Source organism: Lutra lutra, chromosome 7 (assembly GCF_902655055.1).
Source record: "Lutra lutra chromosome 7, mLutLut1.2, whole genome shotgun sequence".
Classification (NCBI taxonomy): domain Eukaryota; kingdom Metazoa; phylum Chordata; class Mammalia; order Carnivora; family Mustelidae; genus Lutra; species Lutra lutra.
In genome coordinates this window covers 100,012,717-100,028,218 of record NC_062284.1, presented here as the reverse complement: position 1 = coordinate 100,028,218, position 15,502 = coordinate 100,012,717, and the positions used below count along the sequence as shown (strand labels likewise).

Sequence of the window (15,502 nt, the reverse complement as noted above, 5' to 3'; positions counted from 1 at the left end):
AGGACAAGTCAGGCTCCACCACAGGGCCCTTGCACTCGCTGCCTTCCCTGTCTGCCATGCTGCATTGCCTTGGCTGGTGGTGCCCATGGCTGCTGCTTTCTCTTTTGAGCCGACATTCAAATGCCAGGTCTCCCGATTACACTGTATAATAAAGTGTCCTGTCTAGCCCATCCTTCTTCTGGCAAAGCTCCCTGTTTATTTTTTCTTTTCAATGCATTATAATCATCTGAAGTCACTGAATTTTTATAGCATCCATCTTTCTCCTCCTCTAAATATAAACTAAGAGCAAATAGCTTGTGGTGTTCACAGTAGGTGCTTGATAAGTATTTGTTAAATGAATGAAAGTCCTTCATTTAGCACCCTCCGCACCCGGCCTTCTGGGTCTTAGACGCTTCAGTACACATTTGCTGCTTGTGAGGATGAGTACCCAGAGCACGGAATCATCCATGCCCCTCACGATAGCCCCATCAAACACTGCTCCTCAGTACAGGTTGCTAATGGTGGCTTTAGTTTGGTAGCAAATGGGCTAATGGAGCATATTCCCTAAAAGGGCATCTCCCAGGCTCTGGATCTCATCTGATCTTTTAGTATCCCCACATAACTGGGGCAAAGGATAAGCTTGTGACTTATACCTTCTTTCCTCTCCTCATTTCCTGGCTACCGCCAAGAGAGAAACCGATCCCCAGGGAACCACATGCCCTGTAGGTTGTTTTTGGCAACATATAAATCATCAATAACTTTTCTCAGTTGCAAAGTTACACAAACACACTGTTTGAAAGTGTAAACATCCGTGTGATGCTCAAAGCTCCTTTGTAGTCTTGGCCTCACCTTCCCCCAGCCTTCACGGAGCAGTGACCACGGGCTCAGGCAGAAACCCAGCGTGAGGCCACAGCCCTTGAAATGCAGCACAGAAGGCCTTGGCTCCCTTTTCTTGGGTTAGTGTCAGGGACAGCAAGGAGCACGTTGGTCTCGAACTGACTTTTTGAAATATTTTAAGATATTAAAAAATAAATATTAATTTTTTTTACTTTAAAAATATTTAAATACGTAAAAGAAATGCATAGCCATTATCAGAAAACTGGAAAACATAGAGATTCAGAAAGCAAAACTCCCCTATATTGTACTATCAGGAGACAGCCAAAGGAAACTTGCCAGCCATTTTTCAAGTACCTTTCCCCAACTTGGAATGCTTACTTTTTGGGTGTGGAGTATCATGTTGGGAAGATAATATTAACTAATACACATAATCATTTTCTGGGCCTTGCATCGATGCTGAATTTCTGAGATGTTTTCCCATGAGGCACACTGTAAGATTTATCCATCCCCCCCATATCCATAAGAGAATGAAGTTATTTTAATGTTTCCCATTACTCAACTGTCACATTTTACATCCTCTTTTAAGGCTATCACACATCTCTGACATGTAGTACAGAGCCATTTTTATTCTTCTAAACAATATTTTTTTACAACTACTACTCTAAGCGCATAAAATAAATTGTCCTGCCGATATATCTTTGATTATAAAGATTGGGTAGAGGAAAAAAAGGCTAAGAAATTAAAGGTGAAGGGGCACGTAACCCTTTCTTTTACTTTATCACTAAGTAAGGACACAGACAACTCTCACCCACGCTGATTACCCTGCAAGTCCCCTGGACTGGAGGGGAAGGGCATCAAGAAGAGGACCCTTCTCAGGGTGCCTGGGTGGTTCAGGGGGTTAAGCTTCTGCCTTCAGCTCAGGTCATGATCCTAGGGTCCTGGGATCGAGCCCCGCATCGGGCTTTCTACTTAGCAGGGAGCCTGCTTCCCCCTCTCTCTCTGCCTGCCTCTCTGCTTCCTTGTGATCTCTGCCTGTCAAATAAATAAATAAAATCTTTTTTTTTTTTTTTTTTTAAAGATTTTATTTATTTATTTGACAGAGAGAGATCACAAGCAGGCAGAGAGGCAGGCAGAGAGAGAGGAGGAAGCAGGCTCCCTGCCGAGCAGAGAGCCCGATGCGGGGCTCGATCCCAGGACCCTGAGATCATGACCTGAGCCGAAGGCAGCGGCTTAACCCACTGAGCCACCCAGGCGCCCCAAATAAATAAAATCTTAAAAAAAAAAAAAAAAAAAAAAGAAGGGGACCCTACTCCACAGCACAGATGTTTACTCGCCATCTCCAAAAGGTAAAGGGATTTGTCTGAAATGATGACCTGGGGACCAGAGATCGTCTTACAGATACTTCTTTTTTTAAAGTCAGGTTTATCAGGATATAACTCACATACATTAAAATTCAACCATTTTCAGCACGCCGATGACCATCTAACTATGTATATGCAATCTTGAAACCACCTCAAAGCTACACAGACTATTTTCAGGAGCTACTTAGCCACTTTGCTCACTCTCCTCCTTTCCTAGCCTGGCCTCTCAGAATGCACAACTTTGAGATTAGTCCCCAGGTACCAAGAGCAGTTCCAGGAAAGCAAAGACTGTGCACTTGACTGACCTTCCTTAACATGGAGTTCACAGAGGTATGAAACCTCAGAGACTGGCAGGAGCCAGAAGTTATCTTGCAGGACCATCTACCCACAACAAATCTTTTTTTATAATCACTGATTTAATATGCCAAAGTATAAGTGATGAAAATCACTTGTGACATAGGTTTCAAAAATGCCTCTGAACGTCTGGAGCCTGTGGTTGGCACTGTTTCATTTAACAAGTTTGGTTCTGTTTTGGCAGCCCCTGGGGGCTCAAGGCAGGAAGGCCTCTGCAGGGTGAGAGGTGAGGATTTTTCTAAGAATGAGCAAGTTAAAAAAAAAATGACTCCAAAATGACTCCTCTGCAAACGTATGCCACTAACCCTTAAAGCGAGGCTAAATACGAGGCATTTGAAACTCACTGAAACAAGACCTTACTTCACAGGTAAAAACAACAACAACAAAATTAAGGGCAGAGCAATGAAATGCATTGCCTTGGAAACAGAGCCATCACCTAGTGTCAGAACCAAGGACTTAACCCTGTTTCCTGAGGCTGCCTAATATCAGAATTATTAAGGTTCAAATTTCTTCAGATTTCTCACTAAGTAAGTCCCACCCTGTCCCCATGTGTGGTCACCCCTAAAGAAACTCTATCAGGAGAATGGGGTGGGGAGTTGGTGAAATGAAAAAATATGATCCCACTCATTCTGCCGATCGCCCCCACCCCCGCCACGTCACGATGATCACCACCCAACAGTGAGACTATCTGATCTATTAAGGCTAGAGGCACTGGACTTAATTTTCTCACCTTAGTTTTGTGTGTGTGGTGTGTTTGTGTGTGTGTGTGTGTGGGCGTGTGTGCTATTTTTTTTTAAAGATTTTATTTATTTATTTGACAGAGAGAAATCACAAGTAGGCAGAGAGGCAGGCAGAGAGAGAGGAGGAAGCAGGCTCCCTGCTGAGCAGAAAGCCCGATGCGGGGCTCGAACCCAGGACCTGGGATCATGACCTGAGCCGAAGGCAGCGGCTTAACCCACTGAGCCACCCAGGTGCCCCCGTGGGTGCTGTTTTTGTAAAGAATGTAAATAACGGGCAAATTTGACTACCAGGTGCCCTGTTTAGTGAGTAAAGAGTATTTGCCAAGCCGATCTCTATACTTTTACAAAATGGGTTTAATGTTGTGTGGAAAGAGAAACTTATGTAGCTCTCCAAGGAATTTTCTGGAGGCCATCTCTTTGGAACATGTGTGGTGTCTTTGGATGGGAGCATGAAGGGAAGACAGAGGGGCATGGAATTAGGGAGAGCTGTGAAGATGTTTTCTGAGCTGACATCCACAACTCCCCAAGGTACTGAACTGATGGATGTTCACAAAGAAAATGTGGGAATCAGCATGGGGTAATACAGAATGCTGAATTCCAAGGCTGGAGGTCTGGATTCGAGTATCAGCTTTGTCCAGTGATCACAGATGAGTCATTGTAATCCCTCTGGGCCTTGGTTTCCCCTTCTGTAAAATGAGAGTGTTGACATGAATGATTGATTCTTGTTGGTTGTTTTAGAGATACTAATATGGTTTCACTCTTGTCAGTGTACCATTGAATCCCACAGCTCCAGGACTTTCTCAACATAGTTAAGTGTCAGCCCCCAATTCCAAAATTAAATGTCCAAAGAGAGTGGACAAATATGCATTAAAACCCCAAGACCGAGAGGAACTCGGTTGAAAGGAAGATTTCAAGCTTTCTATTTTCTGTTTTTCCAGATCATTCCTGCTGGACCCTGATTATAAAAATTCAGGACACCCACCTGTTGAGCATGCCTCCTTTTCATCATCCCTCAAAACCTTTGTGTCCTCACGTGCCACCTTACCAGGCTTAGACTCCATGGTCTGTTGTGCGGTCCACTCCCTTCAAATTCACAGCAACACGGCCTCTCTCTCCCTCAGTCATACCAGCTTATAAAAATCCCCAACCCTGATGGATTCCAACTCTCAATCTATCCTTGAGCAGCTGAAGAGTGCCAAGTCAAACATAACCACGAATGCACAGATATTAACTTCAAGTAGGTCAGTAGCGCTGCCCAGTTTTTCTTCCGTATTTCCTTAGTCAACCTCCAGTAATGTTTTCCACACCTTTCCCTCTCTCCTCAAGCCTCTAATACATCCTCAGTCCCCATTGTCATCCGCAGCTGATGACTTTGCTTCACACTTCTCATTTCACTAAAAAACAGCACCCGGCAGTACCCAGAAGAGCACATCTATGCTCTCCCATGACCACCATCACCCACTCACAGGCACATGCACATCTGTGCTCACAAATAACTGCCTTCTCTTCTCTTGTGATGATGAACTGCTCATGCCTTGGTTTTTGCTGCTGTTGGTTTCTTTCTTTCTTTCTTTTTTTTTTTTTTTTAAATATCTTGGTGAGGAGCCCCTTCACTTCAACACTGGCTCCCACCTTACCTATTAAAGTACCTGAGCCTTGTCCTTTTTCTTTCATTTTCATCTGCATCATCAATTTTCCTTCCTCTTTACTGGAGAGAACCCATCAGCATATAAACATGCCAAAACATCTCCCATCTTTGGAAAAACAACAAAACCTGTCCCTTGACCTTGCATGCCCTCCCAGCAAGAATCCCATTTTTCTGTTTTCCCTTACAGATGACTGGAAGATTTGTCTAGCCTCACTGTATCCACTTCCCTTCCTTCATTATTTTCCTAGATCCCTCCAAATGGGTTCTCCTCCACTTAATTTGTCTAGGTAGGCATTTGTCTAGGTCAGCAGCAGGTTCGATTTCCAGTTTTTCAAATCCAGTCATCACTTGGTCAGTCCTCTCCTTACCTGACCTGTTCTTCAGGCTGCTGTGGTTATTGGAACCAACTACCATAAACTTGATGGCTTCAAACAACAGCAATTTATTCTTTCACAGTTCTGGAAGATAATAATTCAATATCAGTTCCACTGAAGGGAGATCAAGGTGGCAGCAGGGCCATGATCTCTCCTAGACTCTCAAGGAAAGACTCCATTTCTAGCCTCTTCTAGCTTCTGGTGGTTGCTGGAGATCCCTGACTTGTGGTCCCATCACTCCAGGCTCTGTCTCTGTGATCACCTTGCCCTTTTCTCTTCTGTGGGGCATCTCTCTCTGCCTCTGTCTTGTAAGGATACTTATCATTGAATTTGGAACTCTCCAAGGTAATCTAGGATAATGATTCCACGTCAAGAACTTAATCACATCTGCAAAGACTCTTTACCCATATAAAGTTACATTTACAATTGCAGGGATTAGAACCTGGTATCATTGGTGGCCATTATTCAGCTACTACCACCTCCTGGCAGGATTTAACACAGTGAGTGTTAAGGAGTTGCTTCCAACTCCTACATAGCCTCTTCACCGGACTCCAGGGATGTGGCTTTTTCTTGACTGTTAGACTCACTGATTGACTGATTCATTCATTCATTCATTCACTTTTCTTAATTGTGGTAAAAGACACATAAAATTTACCATCTTAACCATGCTCACATTGCACAGATCTCTAGAACTTTTTCATCTTGCAAAACTGAAACTCTATGCCCATTGAACAACTCATTTCCCTGTCTCCCCAACCCCTGGCAACCACAATTCTACTTTCAGTTTCTATGAGTTCAACTACTTCAGACACCTCACATAAATGAAATCACACAGTACTTGTCTTTTTGCAGCTGGCTTATTTTATCCACACTGTAGCATGTGATAGGTTTTCCTTCTTTTTTTAAGGCTAGCATCCCATATATCTCACACACACACACACACACACAGAGATACATACATATATATATATATATTATATACATATCACATTTTGTTTATCCTTTCATCCACTGAAGAACATGGCTATTGGGAATAATGATGCTATGCACATAGATTGTACTTTCAATTCTGCAGGATATACACCCAGAAGTGGGGTTCCTAGATCATAGGGTAGTTCTTTTTTTTAATTTTTTGAGGAAACTCCATACCGTTTTTCATAATAGTTGCATCATTTTACATTCCTGCCAACAGTGAAGTGCACAAGGGTTTCAATTTATCCATCTTCTCACAACCCTTGTTATTTTCTGTTATTTTCTAGATTTTTGTCTTTCCTCTCAATTCCTTCTCAGTCTTTCCTCTTGGTTTTATTCATCTCCTTGATCCCCAGGTCTCAGTGTGTTCGCACTCTTCTATGTTTACACTTTTCTATGTTTACACTCAAACCAGGTGATCTCATTCAGACCCATGGCTGAATTATGAGCCCTTGGCTTCTATCCCTCAAGCTTCTATCTCCATTATCCGTCTTGCTTTTGAAATCTAGAACCAACTCTCTACTCAACCTCTCCACAGGAATGGGCATCTCAGACTTGATAGGTCCTAAACCAAATTTCTAATTTTTCTCCCCAAACCTGCTCTTCCTACAGTCTTCCTCATGGCAGTCAATGGCAGCTCCATTCTTCTGGATACTCAGATTAAAAACTTTGACATTCTTTCTTCTTTGTCTCACAGCTCACTTCCAATCTCCCGGCAAATCCCTGAATATTTCCTTCAGAATATATCCAGAACCCAGCTCCTTCTCCTCCCACAGTTACCAGTCTGACCCTCGCCACCTTTATTTCCTGCTTGAAAATTTCAGTATCAGCCTGTCTTCCCTGATTTTGCTCTTGCCCCTTTCAGTGTGTTTGTCATATAGCAGCTAGAGTTTATGTTAATAAAATGTATGTCAGAATGATGTCAGTCCTCTGTTTATGACTCTCCAACAGCTTCCCACCTTACTCAGAGTAAAAGCTCAGACTTTTACACGGTCTACAAGAGCTGAATGATAACGTCAATGGGTAGCTCTCTCATTTCACCTTCCACCAGTCTCTTCTTGCCCACTTGAATACAGCGAGAGTGTCTCCTTCCTGTTCTTTGAATATGACAGACATACTCCTGTCCCAGAGCCTTTGCACACCCCGACCCCTCTGTTTGGGCTGTTCTTCTTATATTTTACCCCCTCACTTTATTCAGGTATCTGTTCAAACATCAACTTATCAGAACCTTTCCCTGTCTAAAAAAGTACCTCCCCTTCTTATACTTCTCATGCTCTCTACCCAGCCTTGTGTTCTTTTTTGGTACTTGGAACTAACTGACATATTGTATCTGTATTTATTTTTACTTTCATTCCCTGTATTGCCTGCATTTACTTAGTATAGCCTACTAACATATAAGCTCCAAAGCACAGAAAATTAGTCTGTTTTAATCACTGCTCAATCACTAGTGCCTAGATCAGTGTCTGGTTCATGGCAGGCTTTCAGTAACTATTTATAGAATGAATGAGGCACCTATCATGCCTTTGTCAAAAGAGACCTTTTCCAGAAGGAGATTTGCTTCTATTGATTATTTATAGATAGGCCTTGAGAGCTTGGGCACTTTGGAACTCTTAGAAAGGCCTACAGGAAGTTAGTTTTAAAAAAAGTTTCCTCTGGAACCTCTAAACATTGTCTTTATAATCTGTGGGGGATTTGATGCTAACTTGTCAGAGATACTCCTGAGGCTTATTTGTTCCATTTAATTTTAGGCCATCAACACAGAATGATAAGTATAATAGTGGAAGGTTACCTTCATGAACTTCTATTGTATTTTCTACTGTTTTGGGGAAACACCTCTTAGACAAACCAGAAATAGACTTCCAGATGAAGAAACAATAGCAAGATCAGGTGACCTGACCAAGGTCACAGATGGTGACAATAAGCCAATTCTTACATCTCTCACTAATACTTCCACTTACCCCGGAAGATTGAATCCCATTTCTTACCAGGTCTTTCCTGCATAAATGACTAGTCTCCTCCACAAAGTAGGTGTAAGGACAGAGCTGACACCCAGAATCACTTCGCTTATGGTAGTGTTGGATTAGTCAGGCTCATGGCTCCTATGTCCCCTATCTCCAAGGGATCTGGCAGGGTAGGATTTACCAAGCACTTCTGCAATCCTGCAACAAAACAAAGCTGATCTTGCTGAAGAGGAATGAGAGCGTTCCAACCATATTTATACAGTGTGCTAACCAAATATGCCAAAGGAATATTTGAAGAGCCTTGGTTGGCTCTTCTGTGCCTGGTTGGATCACTATTTGCTTGGCTGAGGGTTCTTCAGAGTCTACAGGTTGAGGCTAGGATGAATGGGACACTTCCCAGACAGGGACAGGCTGATCAGTCATCTATATATAGAAACATATTCTGGAATTTCTAGAGGTAAATGCTTTCATTACTGGTGAGTTTAAAAGTAGGATGATAGGTTTTCTTCTGTCTGATGAGAATAGATAATATTGTCCTAGCAAACAGTTTCCCAAAGGCATTAAATTGCCTATTAAAATGTCCATTTACCTGCCAAATTGGTATCAGAGCAACCTCCATCAATTACTCCTGCCAGCCTCTTCTCTCAATGCCAGCTCCCCACCTTCCTTATGTTTCCTGCCCTACCAAGCACAGAAGGATCAGGGGAGTCCCTGTGGCCAGTGGGTTCTGTCTTCTCTCATCCTAAAGAATACTTCCATGAAACTCAAACCAATAATGAGTAGGAAAGAGAGGTGGACAGACTTTTTGTTTCAGCATTTGTATCTTCATTAACCTCACCCACACCCAATTACTTTTGGCTCTAGGCACATAAAGCCTATATTCATGACTAATGCTTCACATTCTTTATGTTTTGCCTCTCTTAGAGAAGCAAATTCTGCTAGAGCTGCTAGAAAACTCTGTGGTTTATGGATACTCTTTTTCAGAAACACTGTGTGTCTTACAAGGCTGCTTCATGAATGACTGGATTCCAAGCACCCTCCCAGCTTTCCCCTCTTCAGCAAATGTTAGATGGGTCTTGCAGATAGCAACCGCATCCACCATTGGGGGTAGATAGGAATGCGAAGAACGGAAACAGTCAGTGGTCCCCATTACAGCAACGATTTAAAATAGCTGGAAAAATAACAACACACCACTGATCCTGTATCTAAGCTAGCTTATTCGCTGGGTCTGTCATTCAGGGGATCCCTGATTCAGCAAATGAGCCCAATTCATTTTACAGAGATCTAATTAATACTCTGACATTACTGAGTCATTTGTAATTCCTAGGATTTGGTCTTAAAAACCCTAATGTCAGTAATCCCACTTGTCCGTGAGATGCTTCTATTCCTAAGAGCTCCACATATCCACAAATGACAGAAAAGAATCTTTAATAAAAGTCTTTTAAAATTACTAAAGCTGTGACTTGATGAGAACAAAGAAACAAGGGTTCAGTTCACACCAGATGCTGTGATTGTACAAAGTCTGAAAAAAGGCAAACACCCAACAGGGCCTCCAGAGAAGATCTGGTTTCCATGAAGTATTCTGGTGTCATGACAAATCCTTAGGATTCTAATGACACAAGGGGATCAGTTCATCTCCCTTAACATCATTTGCAAAGAACACCAGAATACTTGGTTTCAAAAACTTTCAGTTTTTCTTTACATAACAGATCATTCTTCCTTAACATCTGGGTAGCATTATTTAATCTAACTGGGCAATTAAACAGAACTCTTGCCAGCCCTCTGGCACTACTTTTCTATCAAATATCAGTGTATTCTAGAGACTCATGTGCCAGACCGTGCTGGGAGCCAGGGAAGCTGACACGAGCTCAGTGTTCAAGAAGCTTATGCCCTAAAGGTAAAGGCAGATCCATAAGTAGGCAATTGCAATATGGTGTCTTATAGACTAAGACATGAGAAAGGCCAGGTGCCAGAAGAACCCAGGAGGGGCACCTGAACCCTTTTTCCCCACAGAAAAAGAAAGGAAGAAATTGTTTAAAGCACTAATGTGAAATATAGTGGTCAGTTAGGTTAAATAAGAATTTCTCTATAAGTAGAATGATGGTGGCCAGGGGCCAGGGGTAAGGGAAGTGGGGAGATGTTGGTCAAAATGGGCAACATTCAGTTATAAGATAAATAAGTTCTGGGGATACAATGTATAGCATGGTAACTATAGTTACTATACTGTATTAGTATAATATTATACTACCTATACTGTATTAGGTACTTGAAAGTTGCTGAGATCTTAAATGCTCTCAACACACACACACACACACACACACACACACACACTGGTAATTATGTAATGTGATGGATGTGTCAACTAGCCTTATTGTGGTAATTATTTTGCACTATATACGTGAATCAAATCATCATATTGCATAACCTACACTTACACAATGTCATATGCTGATTATATCTCAATAAAGCTAGAGGGGAAAAAGAAGAATCTGGTGCATAAAAAGTACCCCTAGAAAACAAAATCACCACTACTATGAACTTGCTTTGCAATTCCTGTATGAGGGACACTGTGGAATCACAATTTGAGCCAATGACATAAATAATCAGACCTGACTGACTTTGCAGGTCTGGTGTTATTTTTTGTTATTCATTTAATGGCAGCTGGGTCTTAATCGAACTGGAGGCACTGAATTATAAAAGAAAATCTGAATTTGGACAATTTTAATACTCTTAAACTGGGAAAGGAAGACGGAGAAAATAAGTGTAGTGACTGTAATTCAAAATGACACCAGTTCCAGATAAACAGGAGACATCTGATTCCAGACAAAGTTGTTTACCGTGTTGCCAGACTACCTATGCACTCAGATGGAATTATCTGACCAAATGGAACTGCTAATGGTCAGGGGAGACAAAAAATGAGAAGGCCAGCACAGCCCAGGAATGAAGAAAGCCTTTTCCAATTAATAGCCCAAGGAAAGGAACCAGTTGAAGTGTGTTTGGCAACTTGCCTCAATTTAGACAGTCCCATCTGCTTCCAACAACTGCCTTTTCCTCATTGTTGAAGAGCTCAGAAAAGGTCTCCATGCATTCCAATTACTATTGATCAGTCCATAACTAAAAAGTTGTTTAACATGAATGAGTCTGAAAATAGAGAAATGTAAATATCTGGTACCTATATCTAAGTATTTTCTCAAAAAGATGATTACCTTTTGGTGACTTTAATTCCTTGACTATAATTGACTTAACAAAAAGTTGGCTAGAATCACAAACTAATAATTGAGTACAGCACAGGGAATGTAGTCAATGATATTATAGTAGCATGATGTGGTGACAGATGGGAGCTCTGTTTATGGTGTAACACAGCATAGTATATAGACTTGTTCCATCACTATGTTGTACACCTGAAACTGTGGCATTGTGTGTCAGCAAGACCCAAATTAAGGAAAAATAGAAGTCTGTGACAGAGGACAGCATTGGAAACACTATTCTGTGTCAGTGGTGATTTGGGGTCTGTCGTGGGGTGCTGAGACATCAAACTTCACCCTACATTTCTCCCCACCGTACCCCTCTGTGCCTGAAAAAGTTAGTCCAGAGCTCATTCTTGAATCAAACATAAAACTTCTGCCTTGCCCCTTACCTATGAATCTACTTTTGCCTTGAATTTCTATGACTTGTTTAGGAGGAAAGAGAGCTTATTTTTCAAAGGCATAAAGTCCACTATTTTTGCTTTGCTCTTCATGACTTTTCTCTAAATAAATTTAGATGCGCCTTAGTGAAGCCTGGAGGCAGAAGCAAACATAATGTCAAGCTGATGATTTCAGAAGACTTGCAAGACAGCAAAATAACTCAGTGTAACTTATGGCTAACAGCAGATCTGAGGGTTCACATCTTAAAAAAGAAAGGGGGCACTTCTTTAAAAAATGGACACTTTACATTCTCAATGTCCTCAAATCTGTTCTTCTCAAACTCTTATTTAGCTTAAAAAACAAAACAAAAAGAAAACTGACTACTTCCTTGGAGCTTTCTCTTTTTTGGCCCCACTCCATCCTCACCTCTCCAAGTATATTTAAGTCTTCAAAGTCAAGTCCTAGTCCTGTACAAGAATTGGAGCACTAGATCCCAAAGAAGAGATTGTCCTCTGACTTCCACAGAAGCAGATTCTGAGCGCTTCTTGTCTTCTGCACATTTTAATTACTCTTGCTCACAATGGTTCTGCCATTGGTTGGGAGGAAGGAGACACAGAGTCTGTCCAGTTCTAAAGTCATGCTACCTGGTCTTATTTAGTTGGATCTGCTACCATACACTACCTGGTCAAGTTACTTAAATACTCGGCCTCAGTTTTGTCACCTGTAAAGTGGGAGTATTATAGTACCTAGATCTTAATGCTAGAATAGTACCCCATTCATAGAATATGCTTAGTGCATGAATATAGTACCTACATAGGACATAGTATGTGGTTGCTACAATTATTAGATATTGCACACCAAAGAAGAGATTATGCACAGGGTTATCAGAAGTAGATAAGAGCATTACATATTTTGAAAGATAAACAGGACCAGTGTTTACCTTAATTATGTATACTTTTGGCAGATCCTTATTTGGAGAAATATGATACTCAGAACTCCAAAGCCTGTGTCTTCTTGGGGGTTGCCTAACAATTAAAGATGACTCTCAACTATCGATTTTTTCTAGGATAGCAGCTGGGGCCATTGGGTGTTTCTACCTCAAGGCTCCTACGGTGAATGCAGAACAGAACTCTGTTCTGGCATTTTCTTGCCTCCTTCCTCTCTCCCTTCTCTCCTCTGATTTGTAATACTTTCAAATAGCGAAGTCCCTCTGTGAGGTAATGCTGTGAGCCTGATCTCCCCAAATGTCTTACATTTCGAAATTACCTCTCCCTGTGCCATTCTTCATCATCTATTAATGAATCTCAACTAAAATGTATTAATAACCACAAGGATAACCACTAATGTCACCTAAAAGTACTGAGTGGTAACTGATATTTAAATAGTTCTTTGTAACTTTATAGAGGTCAGCCATGTGAATTATATCATTTTGCCTTCATAGCTGTTCTGTGATAGCAAAGAAGATGCTAGCATTTGGATTTTCAGATTAGGAAACAGGCTCAAATGAATGAACTGGCTTGCTCTAGTCCACAGATAACTAACTCTACATAAGGAACTCACAGTTTCTGATTTGGTCTGTAAAGCCCGTCGAAATGGAAAGCTAGTAGGTAATTATTTAGATGAAGCTAATAAGGTAACTCATACTAAGATGTGAATGACCAACAGCTTAAACCTGTGAAGAGACATACGCTTTTAAAAAGAGAAACCTGAAAGACTAATAAATTTATAATTGTAGGATAAAAGTGGGAGTGGGACTTTAAGTAGCTTTGGGCAGAGAATCTTTTTTATTTTTGTTGCCCATTCTTGCTGGACCTCTGTACACTGAAGGATCTCAGAGTATTTGCTAAAGCTGAGAGGAGAGAGTAAACCTATGCCCCTCAGGAATCTGTGGGCCTTTCCAGTCATAAGCAAGAGCTTCCATTCCACTTTTGCCTTAAATTCATATCCACTTTGGATTCTATTCCATGTTTGCTTTACTATAAAACAATTTTTAAATAAAATTAAGTGAAACTTTTACCATATTAATCTTGGTCGGGGGTTGCATTCTCCCAACTTAAGGAGGCACTATGAACTCCATTTGGAGTCCCACAAACATGTGTCTTTTTACTTAAATCTAAATCACACACACACACACACACACACACACACACACACACACACAGGCGGAGACATCTACTAGTACAGAGTAGAAAAATGCAAATGTGTTTACATACATATTTGTATATGTATGGGGAAAACTCAAAGTAACCATTTGATTTCACAGCTTCAAAAATGTTGTGCATCACTAAGCCACCCGTCTCTTTACTTCTACAGTTCAGATTTTCTCCAGGCTTGGTGACCCCTATGTAATTTTTTTTAAGGTTTTATTTATGTATTCCAGAGAGAGAGAGAGACAGGGAGAGAGGGAACAAGCAGGGGGAGTGGGAAAGGGAGAAGCAGGCTTCCCACTGAGCTGTGAGTCAGATGGAAGACTCGGATCATGACCTGAGCGAAAGGCAGCAGCCCAACCACTGAGCCACCCTGGCGCCCCAACCACTATGTAATTCTCACTTAAGACCCAAGAACAACAGGGAACTCTCGCAGAACTGCTCTGCCCGGCCCTGGGCGCCATCTTGATGGCTTCCGCCGGAAATGCGACACACGCTGTGGCCCAAACCCAAGGTTTCCTACTTAATGCCTGTTATTTTCTCTCCTCAGTTGTTATTTTTAAATAAGGGTATTTTGTGAAAAAGAAAACCACCCCATACCTGGAAACGCATAAAGAAAGTTATTTGGCAGAAAGAACTGCGCTGCTAATAAGACGTGTGTCAGGCTGTTTAAGGCTGAGCTCCTGGGGCCCGTCTGAGTAACTCTTGCGGGTAGTACCTACAGGGCCACAGGCACAGCACTTCTCCTCCACCCCCGTGGCAGCCTTGGAAATTAGCAGTGCCAGTCTTTGACTGGGCTCCATTGAGCCGTCCCACCCGCGGCTGCTCAGGAAGCACATACCAGCAAGCAGAATGAAAGGGGCCTTTATAAACAGGAGTCGGTTATTTCTTAAACAGACTCCCACATAAAGACTTTTTTGTTTCTTACTCTTTAGGAAAAACTGAGCTTCTTCTGAGCGGTCTTTGGAGAGGGAGGAGAAACTAAGATGGGGAGGAGGCTCAATGGGGGATGCAGCTCAGCCAGGGACAAAGGAGGGGTACGGCCAAGTGTCAGACTTCGGAGGTAAAACCTGCAGTGTCTCTGGCTGACAGGGAGTGGGGTCAGGGCTAAGGGGCACTGGCTGGTCCCAGCCACTTGGGGTCTTCTCCCTCCCGGAAAGGGAGCTACCTACATGCAGAACATTTAGGAGAGATCCCAGTGCACTGCCCTCCAGTAAAATGCCAGGGAATGAATTTTGTCGGTTTTTTTGTTGTTGTTGCTTTGTTTTGTTTTCTGAGTAGACTCCACTTCTTGTCTTTTTCTTCTCCTTTTCTTTTTATCTAAAAAGCTACATCTTATATTTCACAAGTTCAAAAGCAATTTCCTTCCCATCATACTATCCTAATTTCTCTCTCTTTTGCTAAAAAAACATAATCTCCTAAACTATTTCAGACATCCCCAAAACTGAGGCGTGTGTAGGAAAAGGATTGAGTTTTATAATTTGGCATGTTTGTCACATGATC

At 41.8% G+C, this 15,502-nt stretch overlaps 1 protein-coding gene across 3 annotated transcripts in view; it reads right to left on the bottom strand.

Annotated features, from left to right (window-relative positions):
• GNG2 (G protein subunit gamma 2) overlaps window positions 1-15,502 on the bottom strand; it is a 116,032-nt gene that overhangs the window by 38,294 nt on the left and 62,236 nt on the right. Inside the window, exon 1 of one of the 3 annotated variants that reach the window (XM_047737495.1) lies at window positions 5,288-5,377. The exons of the other annotated variants lie outside the window; for them this stretch is intronic. Within the exon in view, the coding sequence (XP_047593451.1) occupies window positions 5,288-5,333 (46 nt within the window). The 5' untranslated portion in view covers window positions 5,334-5,377. Of the gene's footprint in view, window positions 1-5,287; window positions 5,378-15,502 lie in introns of those variants that run through there. 3 annotated transcript variants of the gene reach the window in all.